Raw genomic sequence first — 16,185 nt, 5'->3', positions numbered from 1 at the left:
CAGAATTAATATTTGGATAAACAGGCATGTCGTTGTTTTTGCTTCCTTATTTTTAAAAGCATTTTATCAACAGAGAGTGGCAAGGATCATAGTTTTATTATTTTTATTTCAAAGAAATTAGTTTGAATGGCTATTGAAATGAGCCTTCCATCTGCATTAGATCAGTAAATTCTAACTTAATTAGTGGAGCCACTGCCCAGAAGAGAACATACATGGGAACTCTTGTTTGAACCATTGCCCTAAAAATATCTAACCACCGAATGACTAAAACATACCATGATTTATAGTTGTCATATTTTCTGTGTATACTGTATTTCTCATATAATAATCATATAGCAATACAGGTAGTTCTCGCACAACTGAGCCCAAAATTTCAGTTGCTAAGCAAGATAGTTGTTAAGTGACTTTGCCCCATTTTACCACCTTTCATGCCACAGTTGTTATGTGAATAACTGCAGTTGTTAAGCTAATAATGCAGTTGTTCAGTGAATTTTGCTTTTCCATTGACTTTGCTTCTCACAAAAGGCGATCACACAACTCTAGGACACTGCAGCTGTCATAAATACATGCCAGCTGCAACACATACGAATTTTGATCACCTGACCATGGGGATGTTGCAATAGTTGTAAGTCAAACAGTCACTAAATGAATGGTTGAGAACAACCTGTAGTCTAGGGGTGAGCATGTAAAGCAGCAGTGATCAGTTCACCGTTGAAGATGGCTTGTTAGAATGTCTACAGTTCTCAGATGCACAATAAGTTAACCTATGCTCATCTTAGCCTTCATTCTAGACTACAGTGTCAATAGATCCTGGGTTCTTTTGGCTCCTCCTCCTTTTTTCAAGATTGACCAGGAATCAAGAGATGATGAGAAAATAAACTTTTATATCCAACAAAACTAAAACATTGTCAGCTGTACCATGCCATATATTTTTGCATAGTGATCTTCCCACTGAAGGGTACATTCTTTCCCACTCCAGCCTGGCCCATTTAACATTGGTCCTTTTTCAAACACTGAAAGAAAAAGTCTGTACCTTCATGGGGGTGCAGTGGTTAGAGTGCAGTACTGCCAGCTACTTCTGCTAACTGCCGGCAGTTCAAATCTCACCAGGCTCAAGGTTGACTCAGCCTTCCATCCTTTCAAGGTGGGTAAAATGAGGACCCAAATTGTTGGGAGCAATATGCTGACTCTGTAAACCACTTAGAGTGGGCTGTAAAGCACTCTAAAGCTGTATATAAGTCTTAAGTGCTATTGCTATTCAGAAATCATCTCCTCTGCATAATATAAATCTGTTTCTCATAACAGAAAATGACCCACCCACCCCGCCTCTAATTGTCCAAAAGAAGTGTGGGAGAACATATAGCAGGCCCAGCCCTTTCAGATGGCTCTGTAGCCTTGACGTAAGCAACTCTGCAGTGCAAAGAGCAGGTGGATTGCAACCCCCATCCATTTTCTCTCCAAAATGTTTCCACATGGTTGTACTTTTGTTTGTTTTTAGGTTAACAAGGAATGCGTCAGGGGGCTCTGGGCTGGACAGCAACAGGAACTGATTTTTTTACGCAATCGTAACCCAGAGCGAGGCAGCATCCAAAACAATAAACAGGTGTTGAGGAACCTGATTAACTCTTCATGTGACCAGCCTCTGGGATACCCCATGTATGTTTCTCCTTTGACAACATCCTATATAGGGACTCACAGTCAGCTGAAGAATCTCTGGGGTGGACCGATAAGTCTCGACAGCATCAAAAAATGGTTCAGAAACAAATGGCTTAGGTAAGCACAAAGAATCTTTCATTGCATCTAAGCAGATATCTTTCATTGCAACTAAGGAATCTTTCATTGCATCTAAGCAGATATTTTAAAGGACATCTTAGGACTCTCAAAATACACGATGTATTTTTTAATGAGAACATTAAGTGAGACATGCTGCCTCCTATTTCCACTGTTTAAAATAGTATTTATTCATTCATTTATTGTATTTACTTGATTTCTACAGCCGTGCAACTCAGCGAATTACGCTGGGCAGCTATACAAATCAAATACTCTTAAGTGGAGTTACTTAGGTAAAGGTTCCCCTTGCACATATGTGCTGGTTGTTCCCGACTCTAGGGGGTGGTGCTCATCTCTGTTTCAAAGCCGAAGAGCCAGCACTGTCCGAAGATATCTCATTGGTCATGTGGACAGCATGACTAAATGCTGAAGGCGCATGGAACGCTGTTACCTTCCCAACAAAGTTTTGTACTTGCATTTTTACATGCTTTCAAACTGCTAGGTTGGCAGAAGCTGGGACAAGTAATAGGAGCTCACTCCGTTATGCGGTGCTAGGGATTCGAACTGCCAAACTGCCGACCTTTCTGATCGACAAGCTCAGTGTCTTAGTCATTGAGCCACCGCATCCCTGGAGTTACTTACTATCCATTTAAATTAGATCAGCAACCAAACACTGATTTGCCTGTCTTTTCCCTTCTTAGGTAGTTGTAAGAGTTATATGCACATCCTCTTGTGCTCGTCACAGCTAGTTTTGCTGTTTTCCAGGAGCTCTTCCTTTTAGAAGTTAAGCACAATAGAGATGCAGCCATTCCTATTGTATTCTCATTGCATCCGGATTGAGCTGAACATCCTACATATTCAATGAACATGGTGCCTTCACTATATTTAGGGAGTTACTAATTGAAAGAAATTCACTGTGTTAATATATAGAGAAAGTTCTGTAGGAACTGTATATACAGTTTATAGGAACTCACCTGCTTTCAGGTTTTCTGAATTTTTGTATAACCTTTTCACTGAATCTGCTCTACAATATGCTAGTGGCAAAGATTTGTAAAACTTGACAAACACAGAAAGGAGGCAAGTACTTTATTGTAGAACAGTATGTACCTCGTTGTTTTTTTCATCCTCTGTGGCTCCATCCTTCTCCAAATACCAGCTATTCTGCTCCTTCCAGCAACGTTGCAGTATTTTATAATTTAGATGGACTGAGAGTGAATGCCGTGGTGCAGAATCATCTCTTACCACTCTGTTGACGGTGAACCAAATTCGCCTTTGACAAATAGCAAAGTAATGCATTTGATCAAATGACGTAAGCTGCAGAATTTGTAGAATCTATTCTACTTGCAGTGAATTTCTTGATTTACTATGGAATCGGGTTATAGGTTTAACAATGACATATGAAATAACCAGGCAAGTTTGTCACGTAAGATTTTTTTTTTCAGCATTTGATTTTTCAGAATTAAACTATCTCGGGGTGTCAAACTGGCGGCCCGCGGGGCTGGATGCATCATGTGCAGGCCACACCCACCCCAGCTCCACGAAGGGGAAAAAAGGTGTGATACGTCATGTGGCGGCAATGTGACGCCACAAATTTGACACCCGTGAACTATCTTGATCAGTTGAAGAATTTTGCAACTGTCAGAAACAGAAATTTCTAGAAACAGAAATGAAGGAGATCCTAAATGATTCATATTCTACAAATTAAGAACCAAAATGGACCTCCCAACTTTTCCTGCGATTATTTTCAGTGAGGATAACAACAACATAAAAGAGAGGAAGGATACATTTCAGGGAGGGAAATGCAGGCCTTCAATATCTTTATTTCCTATGCTAGCACTCTACTTATATTCTGAACATGGCTGCATAACTTTAAAAAAAATAGCTTGTCCTAGTATGGGATTTCTACATCATACATATTGGTAGTGCAGATCATAGCATGGGATCTAGTATGGTTTAGTGGTTAGACAAGAGACTGGAGACCTAAGATCCATTAAATATTGATGAAAAACAACTATCTTAACCCTAAGACTTGCCATTGATGTTGCTGACTGGAGCTGTTTGGCAATTGTAGTTCAGCAATATTTGGAGGTACCACACTAGATTAGAATGTGAAGCTAAGGTCAGGATCAAATTTCAACTCAGTCATGCATCTTATTGGCTGATTTTCATCCACTTACAAATTTTGATCTAAACTAGCTCTGAAAATAAAATGCGGAAAAAAAATGATTAAGTACTGAGCTGCTTAGAAATAGAAACAAAGAAAAATGTACCGTAGGTGGAAAAAACTGGCAAGATTTATGTCCCATGTACACATTCCATTACCACTGTGTTTCAACGCTGCTTTTTATATAAAATATTTCAATCATATCCAGTGGAATATTTAATGTGCAACTTGCACAGCTCATTGCTATTATTGGCCAAAATATTTCCTGTTTCATATGAGCCCAGAGCTGACAGAGATATTTCAATGTCTTTTCCATAATTTACCAGAGAAATGTAAAGCAATTCTGAGAGTAAAACTTTCTGTTGTATTTGTCAAAGAACGGCCCTTCTGGTCCAGCACTGTGTTCCCACTGTGGAAAACAAAGACATTGGAAGCAAAGGCAAAACACCTTCTTGCTTATGTTCCCCAGAATCTTTCCCTGTATTCTGGTGCTCCTGATTATTTCTTTTCTAACAGAATGCGGAAGGATTGTAATCCAAACCACAGTAGTGGAAGCTGTGAGGAAGCCAGCAGGAATGGATCATCCAGCAGTAATCCAGCTAATAATTCAAGCCAGAGCAGCAGCTCCCAGCATACAAGGAACAGCACACCCCAACTGCACCCTTCCCTTCAGGTTGCCCAATTCTCAGGTACTTTTCAGTTGCATTTATTCTCTGGCAGAAGAGTATTGTGTTGTTGTTAGTTGCAAAGTCATGTCCAACCCATTGTGACCCATGGACAATGTTCCTTAAGGCATTTCTGTCCTCTACCATCCTCTGGAATCCATTTAAGCTCACGCCGACTGCTTCGGTGACTCCATCCATCCACCTCATTCTCTGTCGTCCCCTTCTTCTTTTGCCCTCAATCTTTCCCAGCATTAGGTTCTTCTCCAGTGAGTCCTTCCTTCTCATTAGGTGGCCAAAGTATTTGAGTTTCATCTTCAGGATCTGGCCTTTTAAAGAGCAATCAGGGTTGATCTCCTCTAGGACTGACCTGTTTGATCACCTTGCAGTTCAAGGGACTTGCAGAAGTCTTCTCCAGGGTATTATAGGCTGTCCAATAATGAAAATATATGGATGGCTTCCAATGCAAGTTAAACACAAGGTGTTGCAAAAATAAAACTGTAACATTGAAGATGACAGTAGATTCCTGGCTTAGTCCAAAAGATATTCCAGTGGCTAATCAACATCAATATGTTCCCCTGGAAGGAGGAGCTGACGTTGCAACAACATGATGTGCGATCTTGGAGCTCCAAGATCGCAGACGATACTTTTGCCACTGGATGGTCCTTTTGGACCTAAACCATCCTGAAGAGATGGTGACAGGGAAGAGTACATCCTGCTGATCTCAGGGACACCACAAAATCCCTGATTGATCCAGGAGAATCTCTTTTTGCCGGCGACAGAAGCGCAGCCATTGAAGCTGCTGAAGTTGGGACAGCTCCGGAATGGGAGGAAAACGGAAAGAGAAAGTGTGTCCATCTGGTGAAGAAATATTATTATAAAAGAGACTACCCCCAAAAAGTTAAAGCTAAATTAAATTTGAAAACAGAAGAGAACAAGCGGTGAAATTAAGCTACATTAGACAGTGTGTTATCCTTTTTTTAAAAAAAATATTTTATGGATGGAACTTTTGCAAATGTTTCCTATTCTTTAAATTGAACGGATTAGGTTTTCTTCTTCTACTTTTTATATTCTTTTTTTTTATACCTATGGATTAAAATCTTTTTCCTTATTTTTATAATGCTGGATTGGATGGTGGTTTTTTTGCTCCATTTAAGAATTTTGTTTTCTTTAAGCCTGGAATATAAAGAAGATATAAAAGGAATACAAAGAGGGCTGTAATAACAGAGGGAAAGGAAGTAACACTGCCACTTGGAAGCTGGAGGCTTGGAAGGCTTGGAAATATTGTCTTTTCTTTTTTTATCTTTGATCATTTGACTTTGCATTTCAAGATTCCTCAGTTTCTTTACAGAGAGTGATAGTGAGAAGAGCATGGGTTGTTTATACAGGTGCTCTTCGGGAGCTTTATTGGCAGCTGGGGTGAAGTGAAAATAAACCCTTGTCTTGAAAGACTATAAATGAACTTGCTTTAAATTTAATAAAAAATTTTGAATGCCAGAGTGGCAGTGTTTACAAGTTGAAAGAATGGTGCAACATGAAAAAGAAACCTTAACATTGTAAAAGATTATGTTTGAAATTCAAAGAGTATTAGAAGTAACAGAGAAAATTGAGAAGAGATTGGAGAACATAGATCATAGAACAGTAAAATTTGATGGAAAATTTGAGGATGTTCATCAAATGAAGAAAGTGGAGGTCAGAGTTCTAAAAACTGAAGGAAAAAATAAAAAAGAGACAAGAAAATTGTTGATACTGACAGTGAACTGAGTGTGGTTGGAAATGGAAAGAGTGGAATATGGAAAGGGGAGATAGATGGATTGGAGCTCTACCCCAGATTTCAAAGTATAGAAGAAGGAAAGAGAGAAGAATTGATGGAACTAAGGAAAGAAATTTTGTCAGAAGCAGTAGTGATAACCAAAGATAAGCTGATTGAAGAAGCAGAAGGAGGGTTTCGAGCTTATACAAGATATGCAATAAGCAATAAGTTGCAAAGAGAAGTCCATACAAAACTTACTAAGGAAATAACCAGAATACTAATGCCACAAATGGCAAGAGACATAAGACTGCACTATTACTGGAAAGGCACAGGTTGATGTAATGAAAGTGTCAGGTGTTCTAAATACCATGCAGAATTTAAATCATTGTCCAAGGCAAAGTTATCCTTAAAGGTCCAATTTATTCATGCAGGCAAGTTAGCACGTCTATGGAATTCCAACTCTAATGTTCTTTTTGGAATTCCACCCAGTTGAAAGTTCATGATCTATCCCCACACCCACAAATCCATCACATATCCCAATCATCATCTTCCACGCTGGCATCTACACCCCTCTGCTTCTGGTCAGCTGTCGAGGTGCAGAGACAAAATATGACCTTGGCTTCTATAAAAGAATGTCAACAATACATTCCACAATCCTACTCCTTTCTATTCCCCCCTCCCAACTACTACACTAATGAAACAGCATAGGAAATAAATAAAAAGTGTGGCAGGCCAAAGATCCTAAAAAGAACATAACTACAGGCCTGACAGAAAGCTTATAATAAAAAATTAAGTCAAATTTAGTTAAATTTAGAGCATTATGTATAAAATGAAGTTATAATGGATATAGTTAAATAATTGATTGATAATAATAATAATGCATATATATGTATTGGTTTGATAAGAAGAAATTTGATATAAATTGCAAATGGTGACTACGAAAGTAGGTTTAGAAACTCTGTTATTAAATATACTAACCAATTTTTATTTAGAACATGTTATAAAGATGTAATGTTACTGGATGATATTGGGAAGAGCTAATGGAATGCCATTATGTGGTTTTGCTTTAAATCTGGAATATTTTATATAAAAGGAAGTAAAAACAATTATAGTCAAATGAAGGTTGAGGTATGATGATACTAATATATATATATATATAAATATATTTGATTTAAAATATATGATTTGATATGAATTGTAGGTGATGACTGTGGAAGGGATGCACAGAAGTTTTTGTAACCAATTGACACACTTTCTACAATTTGTGGGGTTTTTTGTGTTTTGTCTGTTTGTGTTTATTCAAAAATTTAAAAAAATATTTATAAAAAAAAGATGTTCCCCTGAACCCCTTGCCTTATCTGCAATAAGAGCAAATGTGGCATGATGCTGTATTGCAAATGATACCAATTACATCACTTTTTTCATTTTTGTGATGGTATCCATGACCTATGGGACATCATCATGCCTTCTACTGGAGGCTTATCCCTCTCTCTCACTGGCCCAGGGACAGGCATAGGCCAGCAGCAGCAGAGGTTTTTTTTTTCATGCCCCATGAGACAGTTTCATGAAGGAATCTTGCACTTAAAATGCTCTTTCACCTCAGATTCTTTTGAAATTAATGGGTTTGAAAAAGCTTATAATTCTCTCCTGGAACTCTGGCCACAAATGTTGTAGTTACCTCATGGGGTGTGAATATGCACGCTGTCGTTAGAATTAATGCACACACATAGTCTGAAAATATCCACCCATACATAGTAATACTAAGCTCACAGTGTTTATTATTGCTAAACTGATCCAATTATTTAACAGGACTGTATGCCCATTTGCTTTCACAAGCTACCCCAAAGGCAATTTGAAAAACAAGCTTGACTATAATACAACAATGATGGATAAGCCAAGGAAGTTAGTTTGTGTGGGCGGCCATACAAATCTTGTAAATAAATAAAATAATTTAATAATTCATTTTATTTGGCTTTATCTTTTCATCTACAGCTCTTAACAGTCAAAGTTCTCTAAGTAAATTTAGGCATGGGAGTGGGTTTTAAGCTAAAATGTATTTATAAAAGGATATAAAAGACTCTTTTGTTTCCTAAGTATTTGCAGAAATTGAGTTATTTATGTGGAAATATGGGTGGTCTGCTATAAAACACTTTAACCACTGAATTAAAGACATGTATAGGATATTTTTGGACAGTGGTCAGATTAACTGTTTAAAATGAGAACAGATGTTTAATTACTTTTGACTGTGAATGTCAGCATACCAGAATTCTCATCATACAGTGCTTCCTAGCTGCCAGTATATTTTTACTTAAGAATATTAGCATTAACGTAATCATCAAAGAATAACATTGAAGAAATTGAAAAAAATGAACTTTCCTACTCTATTTTTCTGCAATAATATTTAAAGGGGTATATTCAAAAGAATATCATAGGATTAATAATTTTACACTTTTAAAATTGAAGATAGATTAACAACAATTAGTATATGCTTAATTGTTCCAAGCAGAAAAAAATAGAACAGTTAAGCATTGCTTGCAATATAAAAATGGTCCTCATATAAGTTTTAATTATTATTTCATGTGTATTTAATACATGGATGGTAAGCCAAGTAAATTTTAATTGAAAACACACAGTTATCACATTATGTACACATACTGTATACGTATGTGTATATTTACTACACATTCACACCACTTGAGAGTGAGTTACACTGCATTGCTCTTTATTTTTATTCCTAAACCAACAATTCTGTGAGATAGCGTGAGCTAAAAAGAGATAGTAGCTGAAAGTCATCTACGGATTTCTATGATTAAGTGGAGAGTTGCTGAGAAACTGAATTGTAGTTGCTTGCAGTAACCAACTGCAGACTCTCAGCTATGGCACAATTTTTGGCAATAAACCTGTCAGGAGCCACAAAGTGAAACAAGGGTTTACAAAATGCTCTTGGTTCACATCAATAAGTATGAATAACTGAAGTACTACTACATCTATTATTACATCTATTACTACTACAACAACTACTACTATTACTACTAGAAGCATGGTGGCACGCGTCATTAGGACACTGGCTTGACAAGCAGAAAGCCTGCATTCGAGACCTGAGTGCTCCATGGGATGGGGTGAGCTCCCATCCTTCACTCCAGCTCCTGCTGGACATGAAAGGACCCCCTAACTGTGTGGCCTCCTGGGCAATGGTGATGTCACCAATGAATCCTTTCAATCTGGAAGCACTCAGAATGAACTATTGCTGCTACTACTAATACTCAGTAATGTAGAGTAATTTAAGTAATTGTTTAAAGGGGTCTTTGCATTATTATATACCAATCTGGGTTGAAATATTACCATTTTAAGCTGGTTTGAGCTAAATCATGGTAGCATTTCATACAAAGGCTATGGATAGGGCAAAATGAAAGAGTAGGAAGAATGGAGGAGACAACAAGGAACTTTATGCAACATAAAGCAATTCAGTGAAGCATATTAGACTTGTCCAACTATGTACACACCAGATTATTTATCACCTATTTATTTATTGTATTCAGAACCTTTCCCAAGTCCCAAACACCCTAGGCTATGTACAATATAAGGAAACAGAAGAAATAAAACATAATAATGACAGAAGTAGATCAAAATCAGTTTCAGAAACCAGAGGTCAGCAGCAAACAAAAACCAAGATAAAATCGAAAATGGAGCCCACAATAAGTTAATCGGGACTGAAGACAAATTGAAATGAATGCCTTTAATTTGTTTGTGGAATTGCAGCAGGCGTGGGTTCCTGCCAGTTGTAACCTCTTCTATAGAAGAGGTTCCATAAGTCTACAGTGCCGTTTAGAACCGGCTCCAGCTCCCTCCCCCCGCCCATCCGCACATCATCAAGATGAAGACCGAGAGGAGGAATTCTGGGAGTTGAAGTCCACAAGTCTTAAAGCTGTCAAGTATGAACACTGTTGGGGTTTTTTTTCTAAAGGGTTAGGGGTGCAAGGGTCTTGTAACTTGACAGCTTTAAGACTTGCACACTTCAATGCCAGAGTTCCTGAGCCAACATGACTGGAGGAGGAATTCTGGGAGTTGAAGTCCACAAGTCTTAAAGCTGTCAAGTTTGAACACCCCTGGGTTTTTTTTTCTAAAGGGTCAGGGGTGCAAGAGTCTTGTAACTTGACAGCTTTAAGACTTGCGTGCTTCAGACCTCCACGTGGACCGGCTTCCGGAGGGCGTCCCGTGGGTTGCGTACGTCTCTAAAGTCAAAGAAGAGCTACATTGTAAGGGGACCGGATTTGAACGTTGTCCCCCCGCTTGGGGTTTCCTCGCTTGCAATTCCCTTTCTCCTCGGACATCATAAAAAGATCATGGGCAAGAATAAGGCAAAAGGATTGAAACAGGCCAATGTATTCCATATAGCCAATAAAAAAATACTAAAGGCTAAAAGTAAAACAAAACCAGTGGCAACCAATCTAAAAAAGATAAATATAGTGAATGATGAAAAAGTTCACAAGATAGATATGGTATTTACAGAAATACAGAGAAATGTTAAACAGTTGTCCAAAACTGTTCCACCAGATTCTTCAAAGAAACTTCGGATTTCAAACAGCCTGGAAGACAAACCGGCTAATGTGGATGCTGCTGCAAACTTACTTTCTCAGTTGTAGCACAAAACAATATAGCGATGTGAAAATTACATCTTTTGATACAGAATGGAACACATAGCTTTCAACACTGGAAATCTATTTGCCTAAGTGTATACAATAATATTGGAATACCTGGATTTTATATAATGAATTGGAAAACTAATACTCTCCAAAGTGGCCCTAGTTTAAGCAATTGAGGAAATATTTCAAGATGGTTTTTTTTTAAAAAAATATTATCCCTTTAGTCTATGCATAGCTAAGAGCCAATTTATCAACAGAGAGCTGGATTTGGGACATTGGTCTATACTTACTAGCTGAAATTATAATTTAAAGTGAAATTGTGATGTAAACACTTAAATCACTACCGTCTAATGTTATTGATCAAGTTTCTCTGAGTACTTTTTAAAATGTAAGATAAAAGGATTTTGTACATTAAATATAATTATATTTCTTTGCTGTAGACAGAATAATTACTGACTTATTCAAAATTTTACATAATGAGTGGAAAATTAATAGGAAAAACAAAAATATGTACTTTAATATTGAACTGAATTCCCCTGTTTGAACAAGTGCCAGAGGTTAGTAAATCCCTTACTTTAGTTTGCCCCAGAATATGGAATTACTGTTTAAATTTGGGCAATATGAAAATTTTGGCTTGGATTTTGACTAACTATATTAAAGTAACAGCTGTTTTCATTTTCACCCACCTCCAAAAAAAAAAAAAAAGACTTGCGTGCTTCAAATGCCAGAGTTTCTGAGCCAACATTTTGGTAGCTAAGCAAGAGCGTTGTTAAGTAAGTTTCACCACATTTTACAAGTTGGCCATGCCCACCCAGTCACATGGCTAGCAAGCCACTCCCACCTGGTCACATGGCCGGCAAGCCACTCCCACGAAGCAGGCCACACCTACAGAAGAGGTTCTAAAAAATTTTGAAACCCACCACTGAATTGCGGTAATATGGGGCTGCTTATATATCTGGTGGAGAGTATTGCACAAGGTGATAGCTACTGCAAAGGAGGTTGCCTCAGCCCCATCTACCTTACAAAGAGATGAAGGCCTTCATTTTGGCAGGCCTTCTCTAGATGACCAGACGAGATGTGCAGATTCAATTCTGTCAATGTATGTTTTTGATTCTGCCAGTGCTAACTGACCACTACAGGAATTCAAAACTAAACAATTCATCTAAAAAAGATTTCAGTAACAATTAAGCCATGGGTCGTCAACCTGGTCCCTACCGCCCACTAGTGGGCGTTTTGGGATTCCAGGTGGGCGGTGGGGATTTCGGAGGTTGAAACCTCCTTTTGAATTAACGTGCGCGAGAATGCGTGCGTTAGGGATTTCGGAGGTTAAAACCTCCTTTTGTGCGAGTGGGCAGGCGAGCGCAAGCGCGTGCACAAGCAAACACGTGGGAAGAGGAAGGGGAGGAGTAGAAACTGATAGCAGGGACAGGCAGAAGCGGAGCAGAGCAGTTGCTAAATAGGAGAAAGAAAAGGCAGGAGAGAATTGTTGTTGGCTAATAATAATAAGTGGGCTAACTAGCTCAGCCTTACTTTTGTACATAGCCCTAAGGAAGATAAAAAAAAGGAGATAAAAAGGAAAAGCACCGAAAGAGGAGACCTTCGTTTGTTCCTTACGAAAATCGAACCAGATATCAAATATTTAGTCTCGCAGCATCAGCCTCAAAGATCTCATTAATCACTAGTAAAGCTAATTTCAATTTACTTTATTGTTTTCTAATTAAACTTTATAAAGTTAAAACATTATAAACATGCATAAAGTAGAAATAAAAAGATAAATGTATGTACATTTCTTTTTTAAAAAAACACCCTCCTTTCTAAAAAATATTCTGCACTTGCGCAAAAACTGGTGGGTGGTAAGGAAATTTTTCCATCAAGAAAGATCCATTAGTGGGCTGTAGGTAGAAAATGGTTGACTACCACTGAATTAAGCAGAGATAGCAATTCAAATCTCAGACATAATCCAAGTAGCCACTGTACTAAACTTTGTGATAATGCAAGCCACTCTAAACTTACTGCAATAGGACAGAGCGATAGCAAGCTAAAATATTCTTTCTGGAATAATTGCTATTCAACATCTGCTAAAAAAATTACTGTAGGTGATATGATTAGCCAGATTAACAATAATGTACACCACGACCAGATCAAGTTCCGACAAAAAAAATCACAATTTTTTTTTTTCGCGGCCGGTTTCCCCTTCCGTGCCATTTCTTTTTAAGTGCCAAATTTCCAAAATTAGGTTTGGGTCATGACCAAATCGGGTTGTGACCAAAGTTATGGAACAAATTATGGTCGTGACCAGTGGGCAGTGGTTGGTAAAATCAGGAACCAGATTGTTGGGGACTATATGCTGACCCTGTAAACTGATTAGAGAGAGCTGCAAAGGAAACTAGTACTAGGAAAGGTCTATCTAAGTATCTAAGTCTAAGTGCTATTGCTATTAAACTTCTTTCAAATTTTCTGATTAAGCATATTTATTAAACTAGTCTCCTGGAAAAAAATATGAGTACTGTTTTGCATTGGGCATGAATTGAATAGTGAGAATGTGGTTTAAAGGGTTTGATTAGGGATAGAGTTTCTGCAAATGATTTTCTCTCTTCATTTCTTTTTTTTTAAAGGCAGGAGAAAATTCAGGAGCCAATCTGTTCAGACTCATGCTGCTTTAAATCAAAGACCCCCTCGCTCAAGTCATTCTGGTCCAATCTTAGAGAGTCATCCCCCCTTCATCCAGTCTTCTACTTCGGCTCATGAAATTGCCCCAAGACTTTCTGACAGCCAACTCTCCTTCCACAATTCTGCAACTTCTGTGTTTTCCCAAACTGCTGCCATCCCTATCTTGGGCCAACTAACGGTGCAGGAGCGAGCTGGGGCTGTGATCAGGTCTAGCCTGGCCTCCTCCACTAGCTCCACTCTCAGCCTCTTGTTTGGTAAGAGAAGTTTTTCAAGTGCGCTGGTCATTTCTGGGCTCTCTGCAGCTGAAGGAGGAAACACAACAGATACCCAATCATCTAGTAGTGTTAACATCGCAATTGGGCCATCCGCTAGAGCAGCAAACCGTAACAAGCAGGAGGCCATACGGGTAAGATATAGCCAAAAAGATGAACTTTATGTCTTATTCGGACCTGGATGAATTCTATCTATGTAGTTGTTAAGATCTACAACCAACTGGATGGCAATTAATCAATTAGTGCTTTGTTCTGTCATAGAGATTGGTTATTTATGGCTTCTGAGTCATGTGTAACTACTACAAATTCTTGTTTCTATGGCATATATAATTATATTAAAATTATAATATGAAAGAATCTAAGGAGAAAGGTGGGTCAGACAGCCACTGATTAAATTCGTGTTTAAGTTATTTGAGTAAGCATTGCCAACATTGCCACTTTTCATGCTCCATAAAAGTTGTATCAGCTATAGCTACATCACAAACACCCCTACTGCTACTAAATCTTAGATCGGCTTTGTTCATTACTCCAAATCTGGAACCGAATAATATTTAGTAAATCCCTGAACTGTTTTTGCAAGGGCCCCCTGTTGTTTTTTGGTTTTATTGTAATTCCTTCCATTATATGAGATGTTACAGATTATTCTGAAACCTGAGAAATCAAGGTGAAAATATCTGGTGACCATGTACAAGGTTAAACAACATGGCTTCCAAATACCAAACCTTTATGGCAGAGGTGTCAAACTTGCGGCCCGCGGGCTGAATGCATCACATGCTAGCTCCGCCCCCGCCCAGTTTAGCGAAGGAGAAAAAAGTCCTGCTACGTCACATGACGCTGCTGTGACGATGCGACTTTGACACCCCTGCTTTATGGCAATGCTTCTTTGAACGGTGCTGTTGGACCATTAATGACACTGTCTCTATTTTCCAAAAGCAATTGCCTGACGATTATGAAGCAACTGATGCTGCTGAATCCAGACAGCGAAGGGACCTAGGAACCACTCACGCTTTCCTGATAAGCCATATGGTGGAATGCAGAAGGGCCAGCCAAGAAGACATGGCTCTGGAAGACTCTGCTTCTCAACACAGCCTTTCCGAAGAGTAAAAAAAGAAGAGACTCACGGAAGGGATAATGCCTTATAAAGCTGTTTTTTTAAAAAAAATTAAAATTGGGTTAGTTTGCCAGAGGAATGAGTAAAATAAACTAAAATTAAAGGATCTATTTTTTTGACCCTTTCACAAAAAAGCCTTCCATTAAAAAAAAATGTAGGAAGATAATATCTTGCTAATAATATTTAGTGCTGCCCACATCACAGGTTACTGGAATTCCAAATCTGATTTAAAAGAAAATCGATCTGGCCACCTATTGTCTGCAAAGCAACACTAGGCAGTATTATTGGGGTGGTTTGCAGGGAGGACTGGGAGGAGGGGGCAGATTACATGTTTTGTACCGAGACTGAAAGCAAAAGAAAATCTGAATGCGGTTCAGTGAAAAAAGCACATCAACATCTGTCTCTTGTCATAACCAAATAGATGATTGCATGCTAAATAATTGGCTTTTTATACATAATGCATAAAAAAAGGATTGTTTGTAATTGAAGCAATGAATATGGAACAGGAAAGAAAGCTGCCTACTCTTTGAGATTAGTATGCAGAATCTTTTTTTTAAAAAAAAGTCAGAGGAAAGCTGTCTTTGTTTGAAGTGTTACGCAGCTGACAATTCTGTGCTGCAACCTATTAATTGTGGAGGTGGTCCACTGCATGGAGCCATCAGGAAATTGTCCATAAAAATGCCAGGCAACACACTGCTATGTACCAAATAGAGCCGATGCATGAATAGCCTTCACAAAGCCAACAGTGCTCCTTATTTGCAAACAAGTGCAGCTTTCTCTGTTGTTCATCCTCACAACAAAACTCCATGCCTTTTTCTGCAACCGAGAAACTTAACAACTCGAAATTGCTTTTGTGCTCTCTTACATTAACAGACTTGTCGATTTTTTTTTGTAATTAAAAACTTTACAAGTACCAGTGTCTGGTTTTGTTATTTTACCAAATTTGTGTATTTTACTACAATATTGATATATTTATGGACGATGCCTGCTGCTTTCGGTCTTTTTCTTCCCTTCTTTTTCTTTTCTTTTCTAAGGCATTGCTTATTTTTCGCAAAGTTGTGAGTGTTTATAGGTATTTCTTTTAGGAGCTTAAGATGGTGCTGACCACGATCTGGCCTCATTTTTTCTTCAAAGCAGTAA

At 38.3% G+C, this 16,185-nt stretch overlaps 1 protein-coding gene across 1 annotated transcript in view; it reads left to right on the top strand.

Annotated features, from left to right (window-relative positions):
• PCNX2 (pecanex 2) overlaps window positions 1–15,595 on the top strand; it is a 117,423-nt gene extending 101,828 nt beyond the window's left edge. The window contains exons 31-34 of the mRNA XM_081940126.1: window positions 1,499–1,773; window positions 4,451–4,623; window positions 13,608–14,068; window positions 14,868–15,595. Of these exons, the coding sequence (XP_081796252.1) occupies window positions 1,499–1,773; window positions 4,451–4,623; window positions 13,608–14,068; window positions 14,868–15,038 (1,080 nt within the window). The 3' untranslated portion in view covers window positions 15,039–15,595. The remainder of the gene's footprint in view (window positions 1–1,498; window positions 1,774–4,450; window positions 4,624–13,607; window positions 14,069–14,867) is intronic.
• The last annotated feature ends 590 nt before the right edge of the window (window positions 15,596–16,185 follow it).

Source organism: Natrix helvetica (genome assembly GCF_964273705.1).
Source record: "Natrix helvetica genome assembly, chromosome: 2".
Lineage (NCBI taxonomy): Eukaryota > Metazoa > Chordata > Lepidosauria > Squamata > Natricidae > Natrix > Natrix helvetica.
Note: the sequence above shows the minus strand (reverse complement) of the source record. Positions and strands in the feature narration are given on the sequence as shown.